Here is a 19,527-nt window from a genome sequence, read left to right on the forward strand (position 1 = left end):
GGGCCCTAGAAGCCTCCCTACCAAAACTGAACGGTCAAAAACCCGAATCATCTCCTCTTTAAAGTTCTGGAACTTGTTAGAGCAATCAGCCCTTGCCTCCCAGATAGCTGTGCCCCATTCTCGAGCCCGGCCAGTAAGGAGTGAAATGACGTAAGCAACCCGAGCTCTCTCTCTAGAGTATGTGTTGGGTTGGAGAGAGAACACAATCTCACACTGCGTGAGAAAGGAGCGGCACTCAGTGGGCTGCCCGGAGTAGCAAGGTGGGTTATTAACCCTAGGTTCTGGAGGCTCGGCAGGCCAGGAAGTAACAGGTGGCACGAGACGAGACTCTGGAACTGTCCAGAGAGGTCGGAAACCTGAGCGGCCAGGTTCTCCACGGCATGGCGAGCAGCAGACAATTCCTGCTCGTGTCTGCCGAGCATGGCTCCTGGATCTCGACGGCAGTGTAACGAGCGTCTGAAGTCGCTGGGTCCATTCCTTGGTCGGTTCCTTCTGTCATGCAGGTGAAAGAGGACCCAAAAGCGACTTGGCGAAAACAGAGTCTTTAATCCAGTAAAGTAAATACAATCCAAAAACACAACTTTCACTCGAAATGACGAGGACAAACTGGAGACTCGATCTTGAACAGCAGGTGAACAACAGGTTGCCTCGGGAAGGCACTTGAACCAGACAGACTCAGACACCTGCTCACCACGCAGCATCTGAGGAAAACACGACACGACAGGGCGATACACAAACACAGCACGGTGAATTCTAGACAAGGAACCGACAGGGCAGAAACGAATAACAAGGAGAGAAATAGGGACTCTAATCAGGGAAAAGGATCGGGAACAGGTGTGGGAAGGCTAAATGATGATTAGGGGAATAGGAACAGCTGGGAGCAGGAACGGAACGATAGAGAGAAGAGAGAGCGAGAGAGTGAGAGAGGGAGGGGGAGAGAGAGGGATAGAAAGAGGGAAAGAACCTAATAAGACCAGCAGAGGGAAACGAATAGAATGGGGAGCACAGGGACAAGACATGATAATAAATGACAAAACATGACAGGGGTGGCCAACTCCAGTCCTCGGGGCCTGATTGGTGTCACACTTTTTCTCCATCCCTACCAAACACAGCTAATTCATCAAATTGCATTCAAACTGAAGATCATGATTAGTTGAGTCAGGTGTGTTAGCTGGGGAAAAACTGTGACACCAATCAGGCCCCCGAGGACTGAAATTGCCCACCCCTGCGTCTAGTGTGTCACAGGTTGTGGTAGTCGGGCCGAGTCAATATCCCGGCCGTCAGTCCTCATACTAGCCCCTCCAAGTAGCCACGGTCCATCCACATTGAAGCTCAGCTCTGGACACAGCGATATTCTCCCAAACGACAAGATAGTTCATCTTACCCTCTCTTCTTATTCTACTCACAGCTTTGACCCTTTCTCTCTTCCAACTTCCCCCCCTTTTCTTTCAATGACTGATGATCAGATAATTCTCGCTTCCTCTTTGACACTTGTAAGAATCTCCTTGCCTCTTAACTATTTATATATGTTTTATAAATTGGCTATATCAGCATACCATCAAAAAAATATAAGGTAGTGTTTGTGGGTGATTTTGCAAATACGGACCTTTTTCTGTCTACGGGTTAGATTTTTACCTCCATTAAGTCAAGACTAAAATACCCTTCAACTCTTTTTCAGCTTTCAATATGTTTTTTTGTTGTCTTATTTTCTAAAGCATTTCATGTCTTGATTTCAATGTTTTTGTGCTATCTCACACCCAGGCTTTTGACATTCTGCTATGTATTACACTTACAAAAGTCCTGATAATTATGAAATATTTAATGCACCTCTTAAAGATAGAGTCAAAGAAAGGGAAACTATATACATATTACACGTGCATAAGCCACAACTACAGTTGTCTCTAACTATTGTGTCATTACCAAGACAACAAGCAAATGAGTTTGTGTACTTGGTTACCATGGATATGAGAAGTGACAGTGGAGAACATGGACGTCATGGAGGGAGATTCAAATCTTGACGCCGGAAATGCTAGAAAAATAAAGGTAGATATGACTTCAGAATATAATATTGTATGTTATTACCAAATAGACTAGAATTTCATCAAATGATGTTATTCTGTTTTAATTATGTGTATTTAGGATACATTGTATGCTAAAATCCCTGCTATTTATGACCAAATACAGTAAACATGTCATTCGTAACATACGTCATTACCACAACATAGTGACCTGTGATGGTAAGAACAGAATGTGGTGGTAATGACTAAATGTATTAGTTAATACATTCTGACTTAGCTTAAGACCAGAAAATACATAAATTACATACATGATCATGCTTAAGTTGAAATTGAATTTATTTGCTAAATTAGACCATAACCTTTCGTATTATGTTTACGATTGAGTGATTTTGATGTCTATTTTTGTGACTTACTATGGTTTTTGCTGACTTTTATGAATGATTTAATTAAAGCAAACAAGACCCTATAAGATACCAGGAGTATCTGAAGAAACAAAAAGAAAGATACCTCAAGAGAAAAGAAAGTGGTGAACTGAAATCCATCTCATATCTTTCCCAGTGAGAACAACGGGGGAAAATGAGGCCATGGAAACCAAAGAAACAGAATATCAACTATCCAGAAAATAGTGGTTATGGAGTCATACCTGTCAAGGAACACACCACCACACTCACCTGAAGTCGTACAGCTACAGAATGATGACCTACCTGCCCCTCAAATGGCACAGGATTTTCCATCCTGTTCCAACTCATAAACACCAAGACAGAGAAAGGTGAGAAAAAAACACATCCAAAGTCTACAGGGATCTATGTATGGCCAATATGAAGTTGGAGGCCGCAAAAAGTGTCACGTTCTGACCTTTATTTCCTTTGTTTTGTCTTTATTTAGTATGGTCAGGGCGTGAGTTGGGCGGGCAGTCTATCTTTGTTATTCTATGTTTGGTTTCTGTTTCGGCCTAGTATGGTTCTCAATCAGAGGCAGGTGTCGTTAGTTGTCTCCGATTGACAATCATACTTAGGTAGCCTGGGTTTCACTTTTGAGTTGTGGGTGTTTGTTTCCGTGTGAGTGTTTGTTGCCACACGGTACTGTTTCGGTTTTCGTTCATGTTCACGTTTATTGTTTTGTATTTTCATAGTGTTCAGTTTATATCTTAAAATAAAACATTATGGACACTTACCACGCTGTGCATTGGTCCTCCGATCCTTCTCGCTCAGAAGAGGAGGAGGAATGCCGTTACAAAAAGAAAACGGAGAAAGTGTAAAAAAAAAAGTTTTAAAAAAAGAAGATAGATTGTCAGAGAAGATCCGGATTTTGAATTCTCCCAGAACAAAAACAAAAAAACAAATGCGGTCAAAGCCACAGAATCAGAGAAAAATACTTTTGTTACATAATACCATCATCTCAGAGCTGCGAGAGAAATACCAGGAGCAACGGAGTGCAAAAGACCAACAAGTGATATCCAAGGTTTTGGCTGGGAAAATACTGAAAAAGCACTGCACGGTGAAAATAGCACAAATAGAATTTGGATTCTCTGCAACGACAATGCAGGGCAACCAACAAACAGCCAACCTGTCTGAAGTACTCAAGAAAGAGACATTTGAATGCAATCAGAAGATGAAATAAAAAGGTTATTTGAACGTGATGATAACAGTCAAGCATCAAAAGGAAAAAGGGAAACATTGACAAGACACAAGAATAAAATGCAGAAGCGATACCTGAACGACACACTGGCAAAACTCCATCAGAAGTTCAAGATAGAATAACCTTAGGTCAAGCTGTCATATACAGAGTTCACCAAAAGACCTGCCTTTTGGATTGTCAATCGATCAGTGTAAGACACATGCCAACCTTCAGTTCATGGCAGACAAGTTGTTATATCACCAAGAGCTCCAGACTTCCTCTTTTGATGGTGGACAACAAACATGGTGGTTTGAGTGGTAAGGCAAGGCAGAAGCGAGAGAGAGTGAAGAAAACAAAAGATGGAACAAAATAGAAGTTTACTGTCCATTTGACTGTAAAGGTACCCTTCAAACTCTACTGGGAGACTTCACATCCAATGAGAAGAACACACTTGGGAAACATGTCTTCAATATCAGACATCACTATTCCACATTAAGGAGTCTCAGAAAACATCCTATAGAAGTTAATCCTTCACGTGGATTTCACAGAGAACTACCTGTGCATGTATGCCTCTGAAATACAGGCGGTGTATTTTGGTGACTCTCACCAGCAGACAACACTTCACACCGGGGTTGTATACACTAAAGAAGGTGTTGTGTCGGTGTGATCAGTCAGCTCATCAATGCATCATGACCACTCGGCATGACGCATCAAAAGTCCTCTCCCACCTCCACGAGTTGAATCCATCTGCCACTGTACTCTGTATTGTATGTGATGGACCGATCACACAGTACAGATCCAAGAAGAATTTATTCAACCTGAGCACAATTCCATTTCAACTGGGGTTTCAGACGATCACCTGGAATTCTTGGTGTCTGGACATGGGAAAGGTCCTGGGGATGGATCGGTGCAGCTGTGAAGAGAAAAGCAGATTCCATATTTGCAAAAGAAAAGGACCTTCCGAATGGACAAGTGTTCTACGAGGAACTTTCAAATGAGCAGTCAAATGTGAAGCTCTTTTACGTCACAGAGCAAGAGATTGAGAAAATGGATCCCCTGCTACCAGATTGTCTCGAGAGGATCCGTGGAACAATGAAAACACACCAGGAAATATTGATCATGTAAAACTATAGATTTGTAATGACAAAATGTAGATCAAACTGTAGATTTTCAAATCCATCTTTATCTTTTCATTATGTTAACACTTTCGGTAAACACTTAAATTACTCAACAAAATGTGTTATAGATTTCCTGCATGTTCATCAATTTAAGAAATCTTCTGTGTTTACAGGTCGTTACTGCCATTCCAGGACAAATCACATGGAGAGCTCTAAGTTGGTTCTGCTCAACTCCACTGTGTGATTGTTATGGCCCACAGACCATGATAATTCAACAAACAGAGGCAGAAAGCAAAACCTTCCACTTCCACTTGCACAACACCACAGCCATCTCCTAGCTCAGTACAACCCATTGCCGACATACATGAGGGACTGATTGGAAAGTGGTGTGTTGTGAAATATGATGAAGACCCTTACCCTGGTTATACAAGATGTTGATGCAGAGAGCTGTGCTCTAGTCAAAACGATGAGTTGTGTGGGAGCCAACCGATTATTTTGGCCAATGAGAGAGGACATTGTATGCTTGGGCTTGTCTCTGAGCCTCATCCAGTGACAAAACGGCATATGATGCTTGAGAGGAAATATGCTCTTTTGTTAAGCAATGGAGAGCAATAGAGAGCATTATGGGCTAATCTTGAGTGAGCACATACCTGTCTCATGAGTCTGAATCAATAGACTGCAACCAGTGAGCAATCATTTGTTTCATTTCAACCAGTGTTTCCGGTCTTGTACATGTATTTCTGCCTAATGCTTTGAATCCCAAAATTGTTCTAAAAGATGCTTTAAGTCCTTGAGGCATGCAGGCTTTGTGATTTGAGGTTTTGAATAGTGTGTTCTATGTCTTCAATAAAATGAAACGTACAACTGTGACATTTAAAATGTTTGATGGTATTTTTCATCAGTTGTTTCATTTGAAATGTAATTTCCACCGCACTCTGTCATTACCACGACGCTAAGTAAACACGATGGTAAGTAAACACGACGCTAAGTAAACACGACGGTAAGTAAACACGACGGTAAGTAAACACAACGGTACATATTTTTGAGGAAAAAGGTGTATTCAATTACAATCGATATTGATGATTTTTCCCATAAGTTTTTTTATATTTTTTTACCCTTTATTTAACCAGGCAAGTCAGTTAAGAACATATTCTTATTTTCAATGACAGCCTGGGAACAGTGGGTTAACTGCCTGTTCAGGGGCAGAAAGACAGATTTGTACCTTGTCAGCTCAGGGGTTTGAACTCACAACCTTGCGGTTACTAGTCTAACGCTCTAACCACTAGGCTATGCTGCCACCCCAAAGTGAAGCTTATATGCTTGTTCTTAAGATAATTCCTAAAATAATGTCAAATGTAAACATTTTGATGTGGTAAATACATGTTTTTGAGAATCATCGAGACATATATGGACATTTAGACACGACAATGATGAATACATATAAATAAGAACATTTCTAAATAGTAAAAGAAAGCACGATTTAACAAAAATCTTCTGAAATGTTCTATAAAATACCTAAAGCAACATTTCTGTAATTTCCTTTCAACTAAAATAGCACATTTTATGACGTGGTGGTAATGACATTTCCCCTCTGGTATTTGGGGAAACCGATAAAAATCTGTATATTCTTAAATAGTATGTTCTCAGACACTATTGGACCTTGTTTCCAGAATAAAGAAATATTCAGGTTGATAAAAATCAGTTCCAAGCGGTTTAATTTTCAAAAACATTTTACATCCAAAAGTGCCTGTATTTGCAAAATCAACCATATGCAGATGTTTATGCAGGTTATCTTTAACTGCAGAAAAATGTTAGCAAGATAAGAGTGATGTTTTTAAAGAGGCTGTAAAGAAATTGTGCCTCCGGGGATTCTTTTGAGTGAAAAAGGGGTCACCTAAATGGACATAAATGTTGCTGGACAGAATGCGGCTCACCTCCCCACACCCATGAGTAATAGCATATTACATATATTTGTTTTCCTAAACTTAGGATTTGTGTGGTTTGCAATAACAGAAAACAGAAAATATTTTTTAAACATCCACAATACTGAAGTTTTATAAAAAAAATCCCATGTCAACTCTGGGGTCGATCAAGGGGAAAACACTGTTTTCACCACCTGACAGACAATTTTAGCAGTCATATAATGCCCTCTGACCACAAAGCTTAACAACAGAAGAAAGAAGTAACAAGACAATTATTTATATTCTCTCTAAGTCTTTAAGATTCATAAACTTTTCTCTAAACCATTGCATGTCATTTTCAATTGGAAATTGAACCAAGATGCGAGCCACACACACAGATCTGCATGGTTGTCTAGTTAGCGTTTGTCCTGAGGGAACAATTTGACACATACATCTTGAGTGAATAAATCTTGAAGTTACAGTAATGAGAGGAATAAGGGTAATGTCGTGGAGCCTGCGGTCTCTGTTCTCTTGGTGAATGTATCACTGTGTGAACCAGCTCTCTGCGAGGTATGTGTGACTAATAGAATGAAAGCGTACCCAAACACGCTTCAGCCCAGTTTGAACAAAAAGGGGAATCAGGTGCTCAATCGAGGGACTTGATAATGTGTGACTGTGTGTGACTGTATGCACTTCATGCCTATCAGAGAGTACACCTCTGGACTATACTTTGATGATTTTACACTGAACTGTGTGTGTGTGTGTGTGTGTGTGTGTGTGTGTGTGTGTGTGTGTGTGTGTGTGTGTGTGTGTGTGTGTGTGTGTGTGTGTGTGTGTGTGTGTGTGTGTGTGTGTGTGTGTGTGTGTGTGTGTGTGTGTGTGTGCGTGCGTGTGTGTGTGTGCATGCGTGTGTGTGTGTGCGTGTGGGGGGGGACATCTTGAATGACTCTCCTTCCACTGCTGCTAAAGGCTATAGACTGGTTACAGGCTACTGTCATGTCTACTCCCGCTCCCCTTCTCCGGTGCTCGACTTTGCTGGTCTATTAACCACCAGTCCTGGCAACCCAGCTACATTCACATGGAGAATTGTTTTGTTATCATTTATTACAACTTATTCTCTATTCAGGGCCGGGCACTAGCCAATCAGGCTGACTTAAAATAAATATCAAATGAAATAAATTAATTTGATTTGTCGTTTTGTATTGTCTCCTGACTAATCGGAAATTTAGAAAAATGCAGGAGGTTCCTGGTATCTAATTGGGGTGCTTCCAATCCTTATATATGTCTCTATCCGTCTGACTGAGCTGCACACCCGGATCCAGGAGGATCCATATGGAATAATGAGAGCAGCAGCATCCTGTCTGCCAGCGTCTAGGATTACTGAAAGAATCACTGTTGGACCATTGCAATCACTATCATGTCTCTGATGATAATGCTGAATGAACCGTGTTTATTCAGCAACTGAGTCGGAAAGTTGGGGGGAGGGCAGGAATTCAAATCCCTGGACATTTTCCCTCACATTAATAGGCTACTAAGAACCATCATCACCCTTCCAGTGACTTTATGTAGTGTTGAGAGACTCTTCTCCACTACAGGCGTATCAAGACATCAATCAGATCGTCTCAACAATCTAGCCCAGTTGTTCTTTGAAAGGGAACTCAGTGACTATGACGCAATAATCTCCATCTTCAACACCAATCCTAGGCGTCTAGGCCGTGTGCTTTAAAACGTGAAACACACAAGAAAAGTTACGCCTGAATATTTACTGTTCATACGATGTAGCCTAATGTTTTCATGTCTACCCTAGTATGTTCAAAGTGAGCTTCTGTATTCATACCCGCCATGATATTAAGCTATGTATGATCATTTCATATTTTCATGCCTATACAGTAACGTTTGCTCATTTAAAGTGAGCTATTCATTTCATACCCACCGTACAGTTCAAGGTATAGGCCTAAAGTGTTGGTATTGTATTGTGTGTCGCGGCTTTAATATGGTAAACAGTGTGCACTTTTGAGCTGAATGAAAACCCTTTCAGGGCATTCTATTCTTCCTTGCTTCTTTGTGCAATAAGCTGTTTGCCTATATTCCAATCCCATGGCGAGCTGATGTCCAGTGGATCTCCAATGGTCCTGAATCTACCTGTTGTTCTGTAGTGTAGATCGCTCCTTTAACTGGGAATGGCCGATCTGATCTGATAATATATGTTGATTATTCCGTGAGGTTGGACTGAACACTTCATCCATTATCTGTATTTTGTGACAGTAACATTTTTCCAATTGTATCACTTGTCATCTGCTGTAAAAATCGTTCATCTTTTTTTGTTTGTTTCTTTGTTTGTTTCTCTCTCTCTTGGGTATATAGGTTATAGACATGTTGTGTATTTCATTATGTTTCCTTACTGTCGGACTCAGACAGTCGGCCTGCTTTGTCAGCAGTGTTGTAGCAAGCGGTTGCGTAGTAGTTTTTGGTTACATTTATCCTGTATTATGTTTTAAATAATCCAATGTGATGCACAAATGTTCACTTAAATATGTCAGGTATTTTTGCCGGAAAATGCCCAGCCACACAGCTATCCCTTTCTACGCCGCTGCCCCAAGCTCTCACTACCTTTTATCCACTTTAATCCACTGGGGAGTTTGCTAGTCATTTCAAGATATATGAACCGCAGCAGCATAACCTGTTATTGAGCATACAGCAACATGTTTTTCCAGCAGGGATAACTGGTGAGAATAGCAATACAAAAGTAGATGAGTGAGGCTAACAAAGTTATTTATTCAATAGAGAAAATATAGAGAGGATGTTTGTGGAAGTTATTTGATGTTTTTATGGGTTAGCATTGGCTCGACATGACCTACAATCTACAGTAGCAGAGGTGCACAGTTATACAAAAGCAGAATTAATACAGTTGTGCAGGAAACATATACTGTTACATATCCACAACACATCCATACATCGTTTATATACATACATAGAAAATATTGTGGGCCTTGCGATACGTGATGTGTCATTGAACCTATATTGTGGGCCTTGCGATATGTGATGTATTCATTGAACCTATATTGTGGGCCTTGCGATACGTGATGTGTCATTGAACCTATATTGTGGGCCTTGCGATATGTGATGTATTCATTGAACCTATATTGTGGGCCTTGCGATACGTGATGTATTCATTGAACCTATATTGTGGGCCTTGCGATATGTGATGTGTCATTGAACCTATATTGTGGGCCTTGCGATATGTGATGTATTCATTGAACCTATATTGTGGGCCTTGCGATACGTGATGTGTCATTGAACCTATATTGTGGGCCTTGCGATATGTGATGTGTCATTGAACCTATATTGTGGGCCTTGCGATATGTGATGTATTCATTGAACCTATTTTGTGGGCCTTGCGATACGTGATGTGTCATTGAACCTATATTGTGGGCCTTGCGATATGTGATGTATTCATTGAACCTATATTGTGGGCCTTGCGATACGTGATGTATTCATTGAACCTATATTGTGGGCCTTGCGATATGTGATGTGTCATTGAACCTATATTGTGGGCCTTGCGATATGTGATGTATTCATTGAACCTATATTGTGGGCCTTGCGATACGTGATGTGTCATTGAACCTATATTGTGGGCCTTGCGATATGTGATGTGTCATTGAACCTATATTGTGGGCCTTGCGATATGTGATGTATTCATTGAACCTATTTTGTGGGCCTTGCGATACGTGATGTGTCATTGAACCTATATTGTGGGCCTTGCGATATGTGATGTGTCATTGAACCTATATTGTGGGCCTTGCGATATGTGATGTGTCATTGAACCTATATTGTGGGCCTTGCGATACGTGATGTATTCATTGAACCTATATTGTGGGCCTTGCGATATGTGATGTGTCATTGAACCTATATTGTGGGCCTTGCGATACGTGATGTATTCATTGAACCTATATTGTGGGCCTTGCGATATGTGATGTGTCATTGAACCTATATTGTGGGCCTTGCGATATGTGATGTGTCATTGAACCTATATTGTGGGCCTTGCGATATGTGATGTATTCATTGAACCTATATTGTGGGCCTTGCGATACGTGATGTATTCATTGAACCTATATTGTGGGCCTTGCGATACGTGATGTATTCATTGAACCTATATTGTGGGCCTTGCGATATGTGATGTATTCATTGAACCTATATTGTGGGCCTTGCGATACGTGATGTATTCATTGAACCTATATTGTGGGCCTTGCGATATGTGATGTGTCATTGAACCTATATTGTGGGCCTTGCGATATGTGATGTGTCATTGAACCTATATTGTGGGCCTTGCGATATGTGATGTGTCATTGAACCTATATTGTGGGCCTTGCGATATGTGATGTATTCATTGAACCTATTTTGTGGGCCTTGCGATACGTGATGTGTCATTCATCAGGTCCAAATCATTTAAGCATATATATCTGTGTAGTATGTCCATGTTTTTGTATCCGTATGTGTTTACCTGTGCAAGTGCATCAGTGTGATGTCTAGCAGTCTCTGTGAGATGTGTATGTGTGAGTGTGTGTGTTTGCCTGTACAGGGTCTCTGGTTCCTCTAGGGGCAGTGCTGGCCCAGTTTCCAATAGTGGCAGTCGTGTGTGTATATATGGTGAAGAGTTATGTATGGTGTGTGTGTGTGTGTGTGTGTGTGTGTGTGTGTGTGTGTGTGTGTGTGTGTGTGTGTGTGTGTGTGTGTGTGTGTGTGTGTGTGTGTGTGTGTGTGTGTGTGTGTGTGTGTGTGTGTGTGTGTGTGTGTGTGTGTGTGTGTGTGTGTGTGTGTGTGTGTGTCTAGGTCTTCTTGGGGCAATGTGGGCCCAGTCTCCAGCAGTGGCAGATGGTGTTGAAGAGGCGACAGCGGCAGGAGGCACAGGGGTCACAGCAGGGGGTGTGAGGGGCACAGCTATCCATCAGACGGCCACACCGCCGGGCAGGGGCGACAGGCTCGTGTTTCTGAAACTTCACCCACAGGGAAAAATATGTTGGAACGCCAAATATCAGTCATTGAGAAAAATGTTATTTACATACTGAATCATCCAACATCACCCACAGACAAATACATACCGAAACACCCAACTTCACCCACAGACAAATACATACCGAATCACCCAACATCACCCATAGACAAATACATACTGAAACACCCAACATCACCCATAGACAAATACATACTGAAACACCCAACATCACCCATAGACAAATACATACCGAAACACCCTTCTTCACCCATAGACAAATACATACCGAAACACCCAACTTCACCCACAGACAAATACATACTATATCACCAAACATCACCCATAGACAAATACATACTAAATCACAAGATATTTTGAAAGTAGGACGTGCATTGCGAGGATGCTCTGGCTCTGGTATAAAGAGCAAGTTTGTGGGAGTTATTCAGTTTAGAGCTCTGTGCCTTATTTTCTGCTCATAGGATTGAACTTTCTGTTTTATTTGTCCCCATGAGTGTAATATTGAAGTCACAGTGTCCATTGAAGTCACAGTGTCCATTGAAGTCACAGTGTAATATTGAAGTCACAGTGTAATATTGAAGTCACAGTGTCCACGAACATAACATTGAAGTCACAGTGTCCACAAACATAACATTGAAGTCACAGTGTCCACAAACATAACATTGAAGTCACAGTGTCCACGAACATAACATTGAAGTCACAGTGTCCACGAACATAACATTGAAGTCACAGTGTCCACGAACATAACATTGAAGTCACAGTGTCCACGAACATAACATTGAAGTCACAGTGTAATATTGAAGTCACAGTGTCCACGAACATAACATTGAAGTCACAGTGTAATATTGAAGTCACAGTGTCCACGAACATAACATTGAAGTCACAGTGTCCACGAACATAACATTGAAGTCACAGTGTCCACGAACATAACATTGAAGTCACAGTGTCCACGAACATAACATTGAAGTCACAGTGTCCATGGATTCCTTCTCTACCTTACATTTGTGTCAGCAGTGGGATTTGAAGCCAGGCCTCTTGTGCCTCGCTCTCTGCTCTTTGACCTTTTATTTGACTTGTCCCCTAAAGGATGTTATAACACACGGATTAAACCTGGAATCTAAATTGAGGAAAAAGTATTCAGACCCTTTACTCAGTACTTAGTTGAATCACATTTGGTAGCGATTTCAGACTGAATTGACTTATTCCACATTTTGTTGTGTTACAGCCTGATTTAAAATTTGATTAAATATTATTTTGTAATCTCAACCATATACACCCAATACCCCATAATGACAAAGTGAAGAAAAACAACTGAGACATTTTTGAAAATGACGTGACACAAGCTCTGTCAAATTGGTTGTAGATCATTGCTAGACAATCATTTTATAGTCTTGCCATATATTTTCAAGGAGATTTAAGTCAAAACTGTAACTCGGCCACTCAGGAACATTCACTGTCTTCTTGGTAAGCAACTCCAGTGTATATTTGGCCATGTGTTTTAGGTTATTGTCCTGCTGAAAGGTGAATTAATCTTCCATTGTGTGGTGGAAAGCAGACTGAAACAGGTTTTCCTTTAGGATTTTGCCTGTGCTTAGCTCTATTCCGTTAATTTTTTTATACTGAAAAACTCCTCAGTCCTTAACGATTCCAAGCATACCCATAACATGATGCAGTCACCACTATGCTTGAACATATGGAGAGTGGTACTCAGTAATGTACTGGATTGGATCTACCCCAAACATAACACTTTGTATTCAGGACAAAAAGATACTTGCTTTTCCAAATGTTTTGCATTTTTACTTTAGTGCTTGTTGCAAACAGGATGCATGTTTTGGAATATTGTTCCTCTGTACAGGCTTCCTTCTTTTCACTCTGTCAATTAGGGTAGTATTGTGGAGTAACTACAATGATATTGATACATCCTCAGTTTATTCCCATCACAGCCATTAAACTCTGTGACTGTTTTAAAGTCACCATTGGCCTCATGGTGAGTTTGGATAGAGTATCTTTGTAGCCTGTATCTTTGTAGTGGCTGTGTGTATTGATACACCATCCAAAGTGTAATTACTAACTTCACCAGGCTGAAAGGGATATTTAATGTGTGCTTTTATTTGTCAACCAATAGATGCCCTTCTTTGTGGGGAAATGGAAAACCTCCCTGGTCTTTTGTGGTTGAATCTGTGTTTGAGATTCACTGCTCTACTGAGGGATCTTACAGATAATTGTATGTGCAGGGTACAGAGATGAGGTAGTCATTCAAACATCATGTTAAACACTTTTATTGCACACAGAGTGAGTCCATGCAACTTATTATGTGACTTGTTAAGCACATTTTTACTCCTGAACTTATTTAGTCTTACCATAACAAAGGGGTTGAATACTTATTGATTCCAAGAACACAGGATGAGATGTTACTATCCTTTGTGCAAGCACTTCCAAGAGTTAATGAACAGTGAGCGTGGTGAAATTTGGGGAGCGCATCGTCAGTAGTGTACCTTTGGTTCCTAGGGTGTTTCGGCCTTTCACACTATACACCCTCCTCAAAGGCGGCCAGCGACAGGGTGATCAATCCTACGCTTGCGTCCCATTCCCAATTAGTCATAGGAGTTGCCTTGTTGTTGATAGCAAACATCCCATGGGACTATGCATGGCAGGGGCGTCCTCCTCCCTGAGTCAATCATTGTTGACCGCATACCTCCTGGCCCTCTCACTTCGGGGCCCAGCTGGGGTCTTTCCTCTTCATCCAGAGCCACTGACTGCTGCCTTCTGCCGCCTCTGATACAGCTTTGATTGCCGAACGCTGGCTCTGGCCCTTAATTCCCAGGTCTCTAAGCAGTCTGGTTGTAGATGTTGCCACAAAACCTCTGCAGCCCACCTCCACTGGTCGGACTTCTGTGTTCCAGCCATGATGCCGTGCTTCGGCAGCTAGATCAGCATAGCGCAGATGTTTTCGCTCATAAGCCTCATCTATTGAGTTTTCCCAGGGTACTGTGAGCTCAATGATGAAGACCTTATTGAGTGAACGGGACCAGAGCACCATGTCAGGTCTTAGGGTGGTGGTTGCGATCTCCGGAGGAAACACAAGTTGCCGGCCAATGTCAGCTAGCATTTTCCAGTCGCGGGCCAAGCGCAGCTGGTCTCGCTCTAATGGCGTAGAGCCGCTCTTCGGTGGTTTAGCCCCTTCGCGGACAAAGTTTGTCCGTAAGGAGTGTGATGCTGCTGTGGGTGGTAGGGAGTTGGTGGCAGCTCGCTTGTCCTCCAGGGCGGACGCAAGGCTTTTAAGGACTTGGTTGTGACGCCAAGTGTAGCGTCCTTGGGCGAGGCTTGTTTTACAGCCTGCGAGAATGTGCCTGAGGTTGGCTGGCATGGAACAGAGGGCACAGTCCGGATCTTCACCATACCATTGGTGAAGATTAACTGGTGTTGGAAGGACGTCATATGTTGCTCTGATGGAAAAGCTCAACCGCCTCGCTTCCATGGCCCACAGATCCTTCCAGCTGATCTTCCTCTTCTCCACACTGTCCCATCGAGTCCATTGTCCCTGTTTGGCAAGAGAGACTGCCTTGGCCCACCTTGCAGCCTCCTCCTGATGGCGTACTTCCTGCACTACCATCTTCCGCCGCTCTGGTGCAGTGGCCTTACTCCAAGCAGCACGGCTAGTTAGCCCAAGGCCTCCTCTCCCTTGCTGAACATGACCCACAATGTCAGCATGTCTGAGGGCTGCTGTTGCCTCCTGGACTGCTTTTCCTGGCCTCCATTTGCGCCCAGTTGCCAAGGTCGGCGCGTTGTTGCTCACCACTGGGTCTCGAGATTCATTCAGTGTCATTTGGAGCCTGGTTTTTGCACACTTGAATTCCTCTGTTAGACTGGTGAGGGGCAGCTTGAGGACACCATCTCCATAGAGGCCTATGGTGGTAAGGCATCGTGGAACTCCAAGCCACTTCTTTAAGTAGCCTGTGACTCCTCTTTCCATCTTCTCCACTGTTGAGATTGGAACCTCATACAGTGCTAAGGGCCACAACACCCGGGGTAGGAGACCAAACTGCAGACACCAGGCCTTTAACTTTCCAGGTAGCTGGGTGTTGTCGATGGACTGTAGGCTACTACTGATGTCTTTGCGCAGCTGTTGCACCTGGTCTTTGTCCTTCAGGCTTGCATCATACCACCTTCCAAGGCTTTTTACCGGCTGCTCAGACACTGTTGGGATTTGGTCATCTCCGATGAAGAATTTCAGGTCAGAGAGTACTCCCTTCACAATCGAGATGCTGCGTGACTTGGATGGTTTAATCTTCATACGGGCCCAGCTGATGTTCTCCTCAAGTTTTCTGAGCAGTCTCCTGGTGCATGGGACAGTGGTGGTCAATGTTGTAATGTCGTCCATGTAGGCTCTGAGTGGAGGGAGGCGGAAACCAGAGTCGACTCGCTGTCCACCAGCAACCCATTTTGAGGATCTGATGATTCAATACATTTCAGCTTAACATTTTTAATTCATTTGTACAATTTCGAAAAACATAATTCCACTTTGACATTATGGGGTATTGTGTGTAGTGTGCCAGTGACAATACATTTCAATTTAATACATTTTAAATTCAGGCTGTAACACAACAACATTTTGAAAAAGTCTAGGGGTGTGAATACCCCCTGAAGGCACTGTATAGTGTAAATGCCCTGTAAACCATATTTGTGTGTGCTGTGAAGGAGGGCAGATGGAGATTTTTCTGACATCATGCAAAGTCACCTGATATTAAGTGATTTAATGACGCAGCCAACCACCGGATGGAGCCAAAGACATGTTTATTTGACAGAGTTTCTTTAGAAGCTCCTAAATTATTTATGGACATTTCAGATTGATTAGTATCAGGTTTATTAATCCCTAAAGTAATTCTTCCACTTCTGTTCCTAGACAGCTGGTCTTCATACAACCTCTTTAAGCAAGATTTAGTACATTGTTCCTGCTGTGGTTTTAAGGAGATAAATGTACATTGTTCCTGCTATAGTTTTAAGGAGATAAATGTACATGGTTCCTGATATAGTTTTAAGGAGATAAATGTACATTGTTCCTGATGTAGTTTTAAGGAGATAAATGTACATTGTTCCTGATGTAGTTTTAAGGAGATAAATGTACATTGTTCCTGATGTAGTTTTAAGGAGATAAATGTACATTGTTCCTGATGAAGTTTTAAGGAGATAAATGTACATTGTTCCTGATGTAGTTTTAAGGAGATAAAACTACATCAGGAACAATGTACATTTAAGGGGATAAATGTACATTGTTCCTGATGTAGTTTTAAGAAGATAAATGTACACCTTACTGCAACGTGGTGCTGTCCCTGATGTGGCAAAATCCGTCTCCTGGCAAACAGTCTTCCGGGTTTCCCTTGGCTCCAAACTATAGTTCATAGAAATATAAAACAAGGATTTATGATTAGATATGAAACGTACTGCCCCCAATGATGGGTTCAACTTAATTATACACCTTCAATGGTTCTAGGACACTTTTCATTTCCACTTTTTTTGTGAGTCCATAATATGAAGTACATTTGTAATTCAGGTGAACTGTCCCTTGAAGAACACAACCTTTTAGTATAAATGTCTTAATTACAAAATAGTGCCATCATAGAGAGCTCATCTGATGCAGTACATATATAGCATCAGTGGGTGGAGGCTAGCTGAAAAATGTCTACTTTGCAGACCAACCTTGTGATGAATGGTACTTGTTGTACTGCCAGAATGTTGTATGTACAACCACAATTTGTAATTCTTTGTGATAAAGAAAACGTACACAACTAATATTATGCATCTTAATAATTACATATCATGAGTATTGCCAAAAAGACTAAAGCACAGAGGACTAGAGATGGCCATCTGGGTTTTGTCATCTTAATTACAAAATAATCGAATAATTGCTAAAGTAAACCAACCCTGATTCATAGACTTAATGGAGACTTTGTCCCCTGAAGGCTTTCAAAGCAGTAACTGGTTTTAGAGACTTAATCTCTTTTACACAAAAGCAGATGCAATAACTCATATGATGGCTTAAAGTCAATTGATTTCGATTATAGTTTTAATAATAAAAAGGTTATACAAAAGTATTACATTTCCACATGTTATGCACAGCAATTAAAATTGTATTTGGAGACATGCGTGGGAACTGCATGTGGTTTAACTAGTCAACTGCCATAATTGTATAGGTCATGACTAATGATAAGTCAATTGTAAGCTTTTGGTTAAAATCTTGTCAACATTATTTTTCACAAGTTAAATCATTAAAATTGTTCGCCATAGTTCCTTAATCCAAACGCAAACCATAGCCCTATGAAGCAATCTGTCCGTAATGGCAAATATACAATTAATTTATGTGAAAAAGGTGTGATCTTTTCTCCCAGCAACAAAATCGCGCAACCCGGCTTTAATCAAAACAGAAAACATGCAAAATAGCTTCACCTGAATCATTTTCATGCTGTAGATGCGCATCCCTCTTCAGGTCTTCGGCGAAACATAACGGAATTGACACCGAAAGGAGAGAAACCCAGAGAAAATGTTTTCCCAACATCTCCACTTCCAATCTTGTACCCTGAATCTGGGTTAATAATAATGTTATGGACTGCAGCACTGTTCAGGTGAGAGCACACTATTACATTTGACACGCTGGGATAGGCTACTTACTTTTTATCCACTCTGGGGAAATGAATATATTTTTTTATTTTAAATGTCTTAATATGGTAGCCTATCAATATCGCAGCTCAGAAGGTTCTCGTTCTAGTGAATGGGCTGTCATAAAATGGATGGTTAAGTGGAGTCAAATATTCCACGCCCACATTTTTTTTCAGACTCTGAAGTAGCCTTCTGTTGACCTACCCAATTTGTGTTGAATTATGGTTTCCATCCATACATTCCCCCAACTAAGTCAAACAGTAACAAGCTCCCGCCGATACTATAGCAAAGTGCCACTGTCTGGTAGCAGTTATTTATTTTTAGTTGTAAAGGCCGATGTGATCGTGTAAAGCATTGTCAACTGAGATCTACATCTTGATTGATTATGCGCTGTTGCGCTCAGCTGCACTGCGGCCCTCCGTGTAGATGTAAAGGGCAATCTTTTGGTTTCATATTTTATTTACTGGCACTGTAAGGAACCTACATGCATGTGTGTTCGAAACATTGATATGGTATTTGGGCCTGGGGTTGGTCTGAATGCGACATCAACAAACCGGATGTTAAGGACATTAAAGTCCCTCTCCCACGCTTAGCTCGGAAGATAAACAGAGAGTAGCAGCAGCATAAAAGAGGGGTTGGGGGGGCACACAATGCAAATAGTCTGGGTAGCCATTTGGTTACCTGTTCAAGAGTCTTATGGCTTGGGTGTAAAAACTGCTGAGAAGCCTTTTTGTCCTAGACTTGGCACTCCGGTACAGCTTGCCATGTGGTAGTAGAAAGAACAGTCTATGACTGGAGGTGGCTGGGGTCTTTGACAATTTTTAGGGCCTTTCTCTGACATCGCCTGGTGTAGAGGTCCTGGGTGGCAGGCAGCTTTGCCTACCACTCTTGTGTCGGGCCTACCACTGTTGTGTCGTCAGCATATTTAATAATGGTGTTGGAGTCGTGCCTGGCCATGCTGTCGTGGGTGAACAGGGAGTACAGGAGGGGACTGAGCACGTACCCCTGGGGAGCTACAGTGTTGAGGATCATTGTGGCAGATGTGTTGCTACCCACCCTCACCACCTGGGGGCAGCCTGTCAGGAAGTCCAGGATCCAGTTGCAGAGGGAGGTGTATAGTCCCAGGATCCTTAGCTTGGTGATGAGCTTTGAGGGTACTATGGTGTTGAACGCTGAGCTGTAGTCAATGAACAGTATTCTCACATAGG

General features: G+C 41.8%; 1 protein-coding gene across 1 annotated transcript; it reads right to left on the reverse strand.

The window, feature by feature from the left end:
- Positions 1–9,409: 9,409 nt before the first annotated feature.
- Positions 9,410–18,414, reverse strand: LOC124041008 (agouti-signaling protein-like). Its single transcript, XM_046358157.1, has 3 exons — positions 18,110–18,414; positions 16,978–17,054; positions 9,410–11,648 (listed from the first exon to the last, which is right to left on the reverse strand). The coding sequence occupies exons 1-3, from the start codon at positions 18,216–18,218 to the stop codon at positions 11,481–11,483; spliced, it is 354 nt and encodes a 117-aa protein (XP_046214113.1). The 5' UTR covers positions 18,219–18,414; the 3' UTR covers positions 9,410–11,480.
- Positions 18,415–19,527: the final 1,113 nt, after the last annotated feature.

The sequence above is a fragment of the Oncorhynchus gorbuscha genome, linkage group LG08 (assembly GCF_021184085.1).
Source record: "Oncorhynchus gorbuscha isolate QuinsamMale2020 ecotype Even-year linkage group LG08, OgorEven_v1.0, whole genome shotgun sequence".
Lineage (NCBI taxonomy): Eukaryota > Metazoa > Chordata > Actinopteri > Salmoniformes > Salmonidae > Oncorhynchus > Oncorhynchus gorbuscha.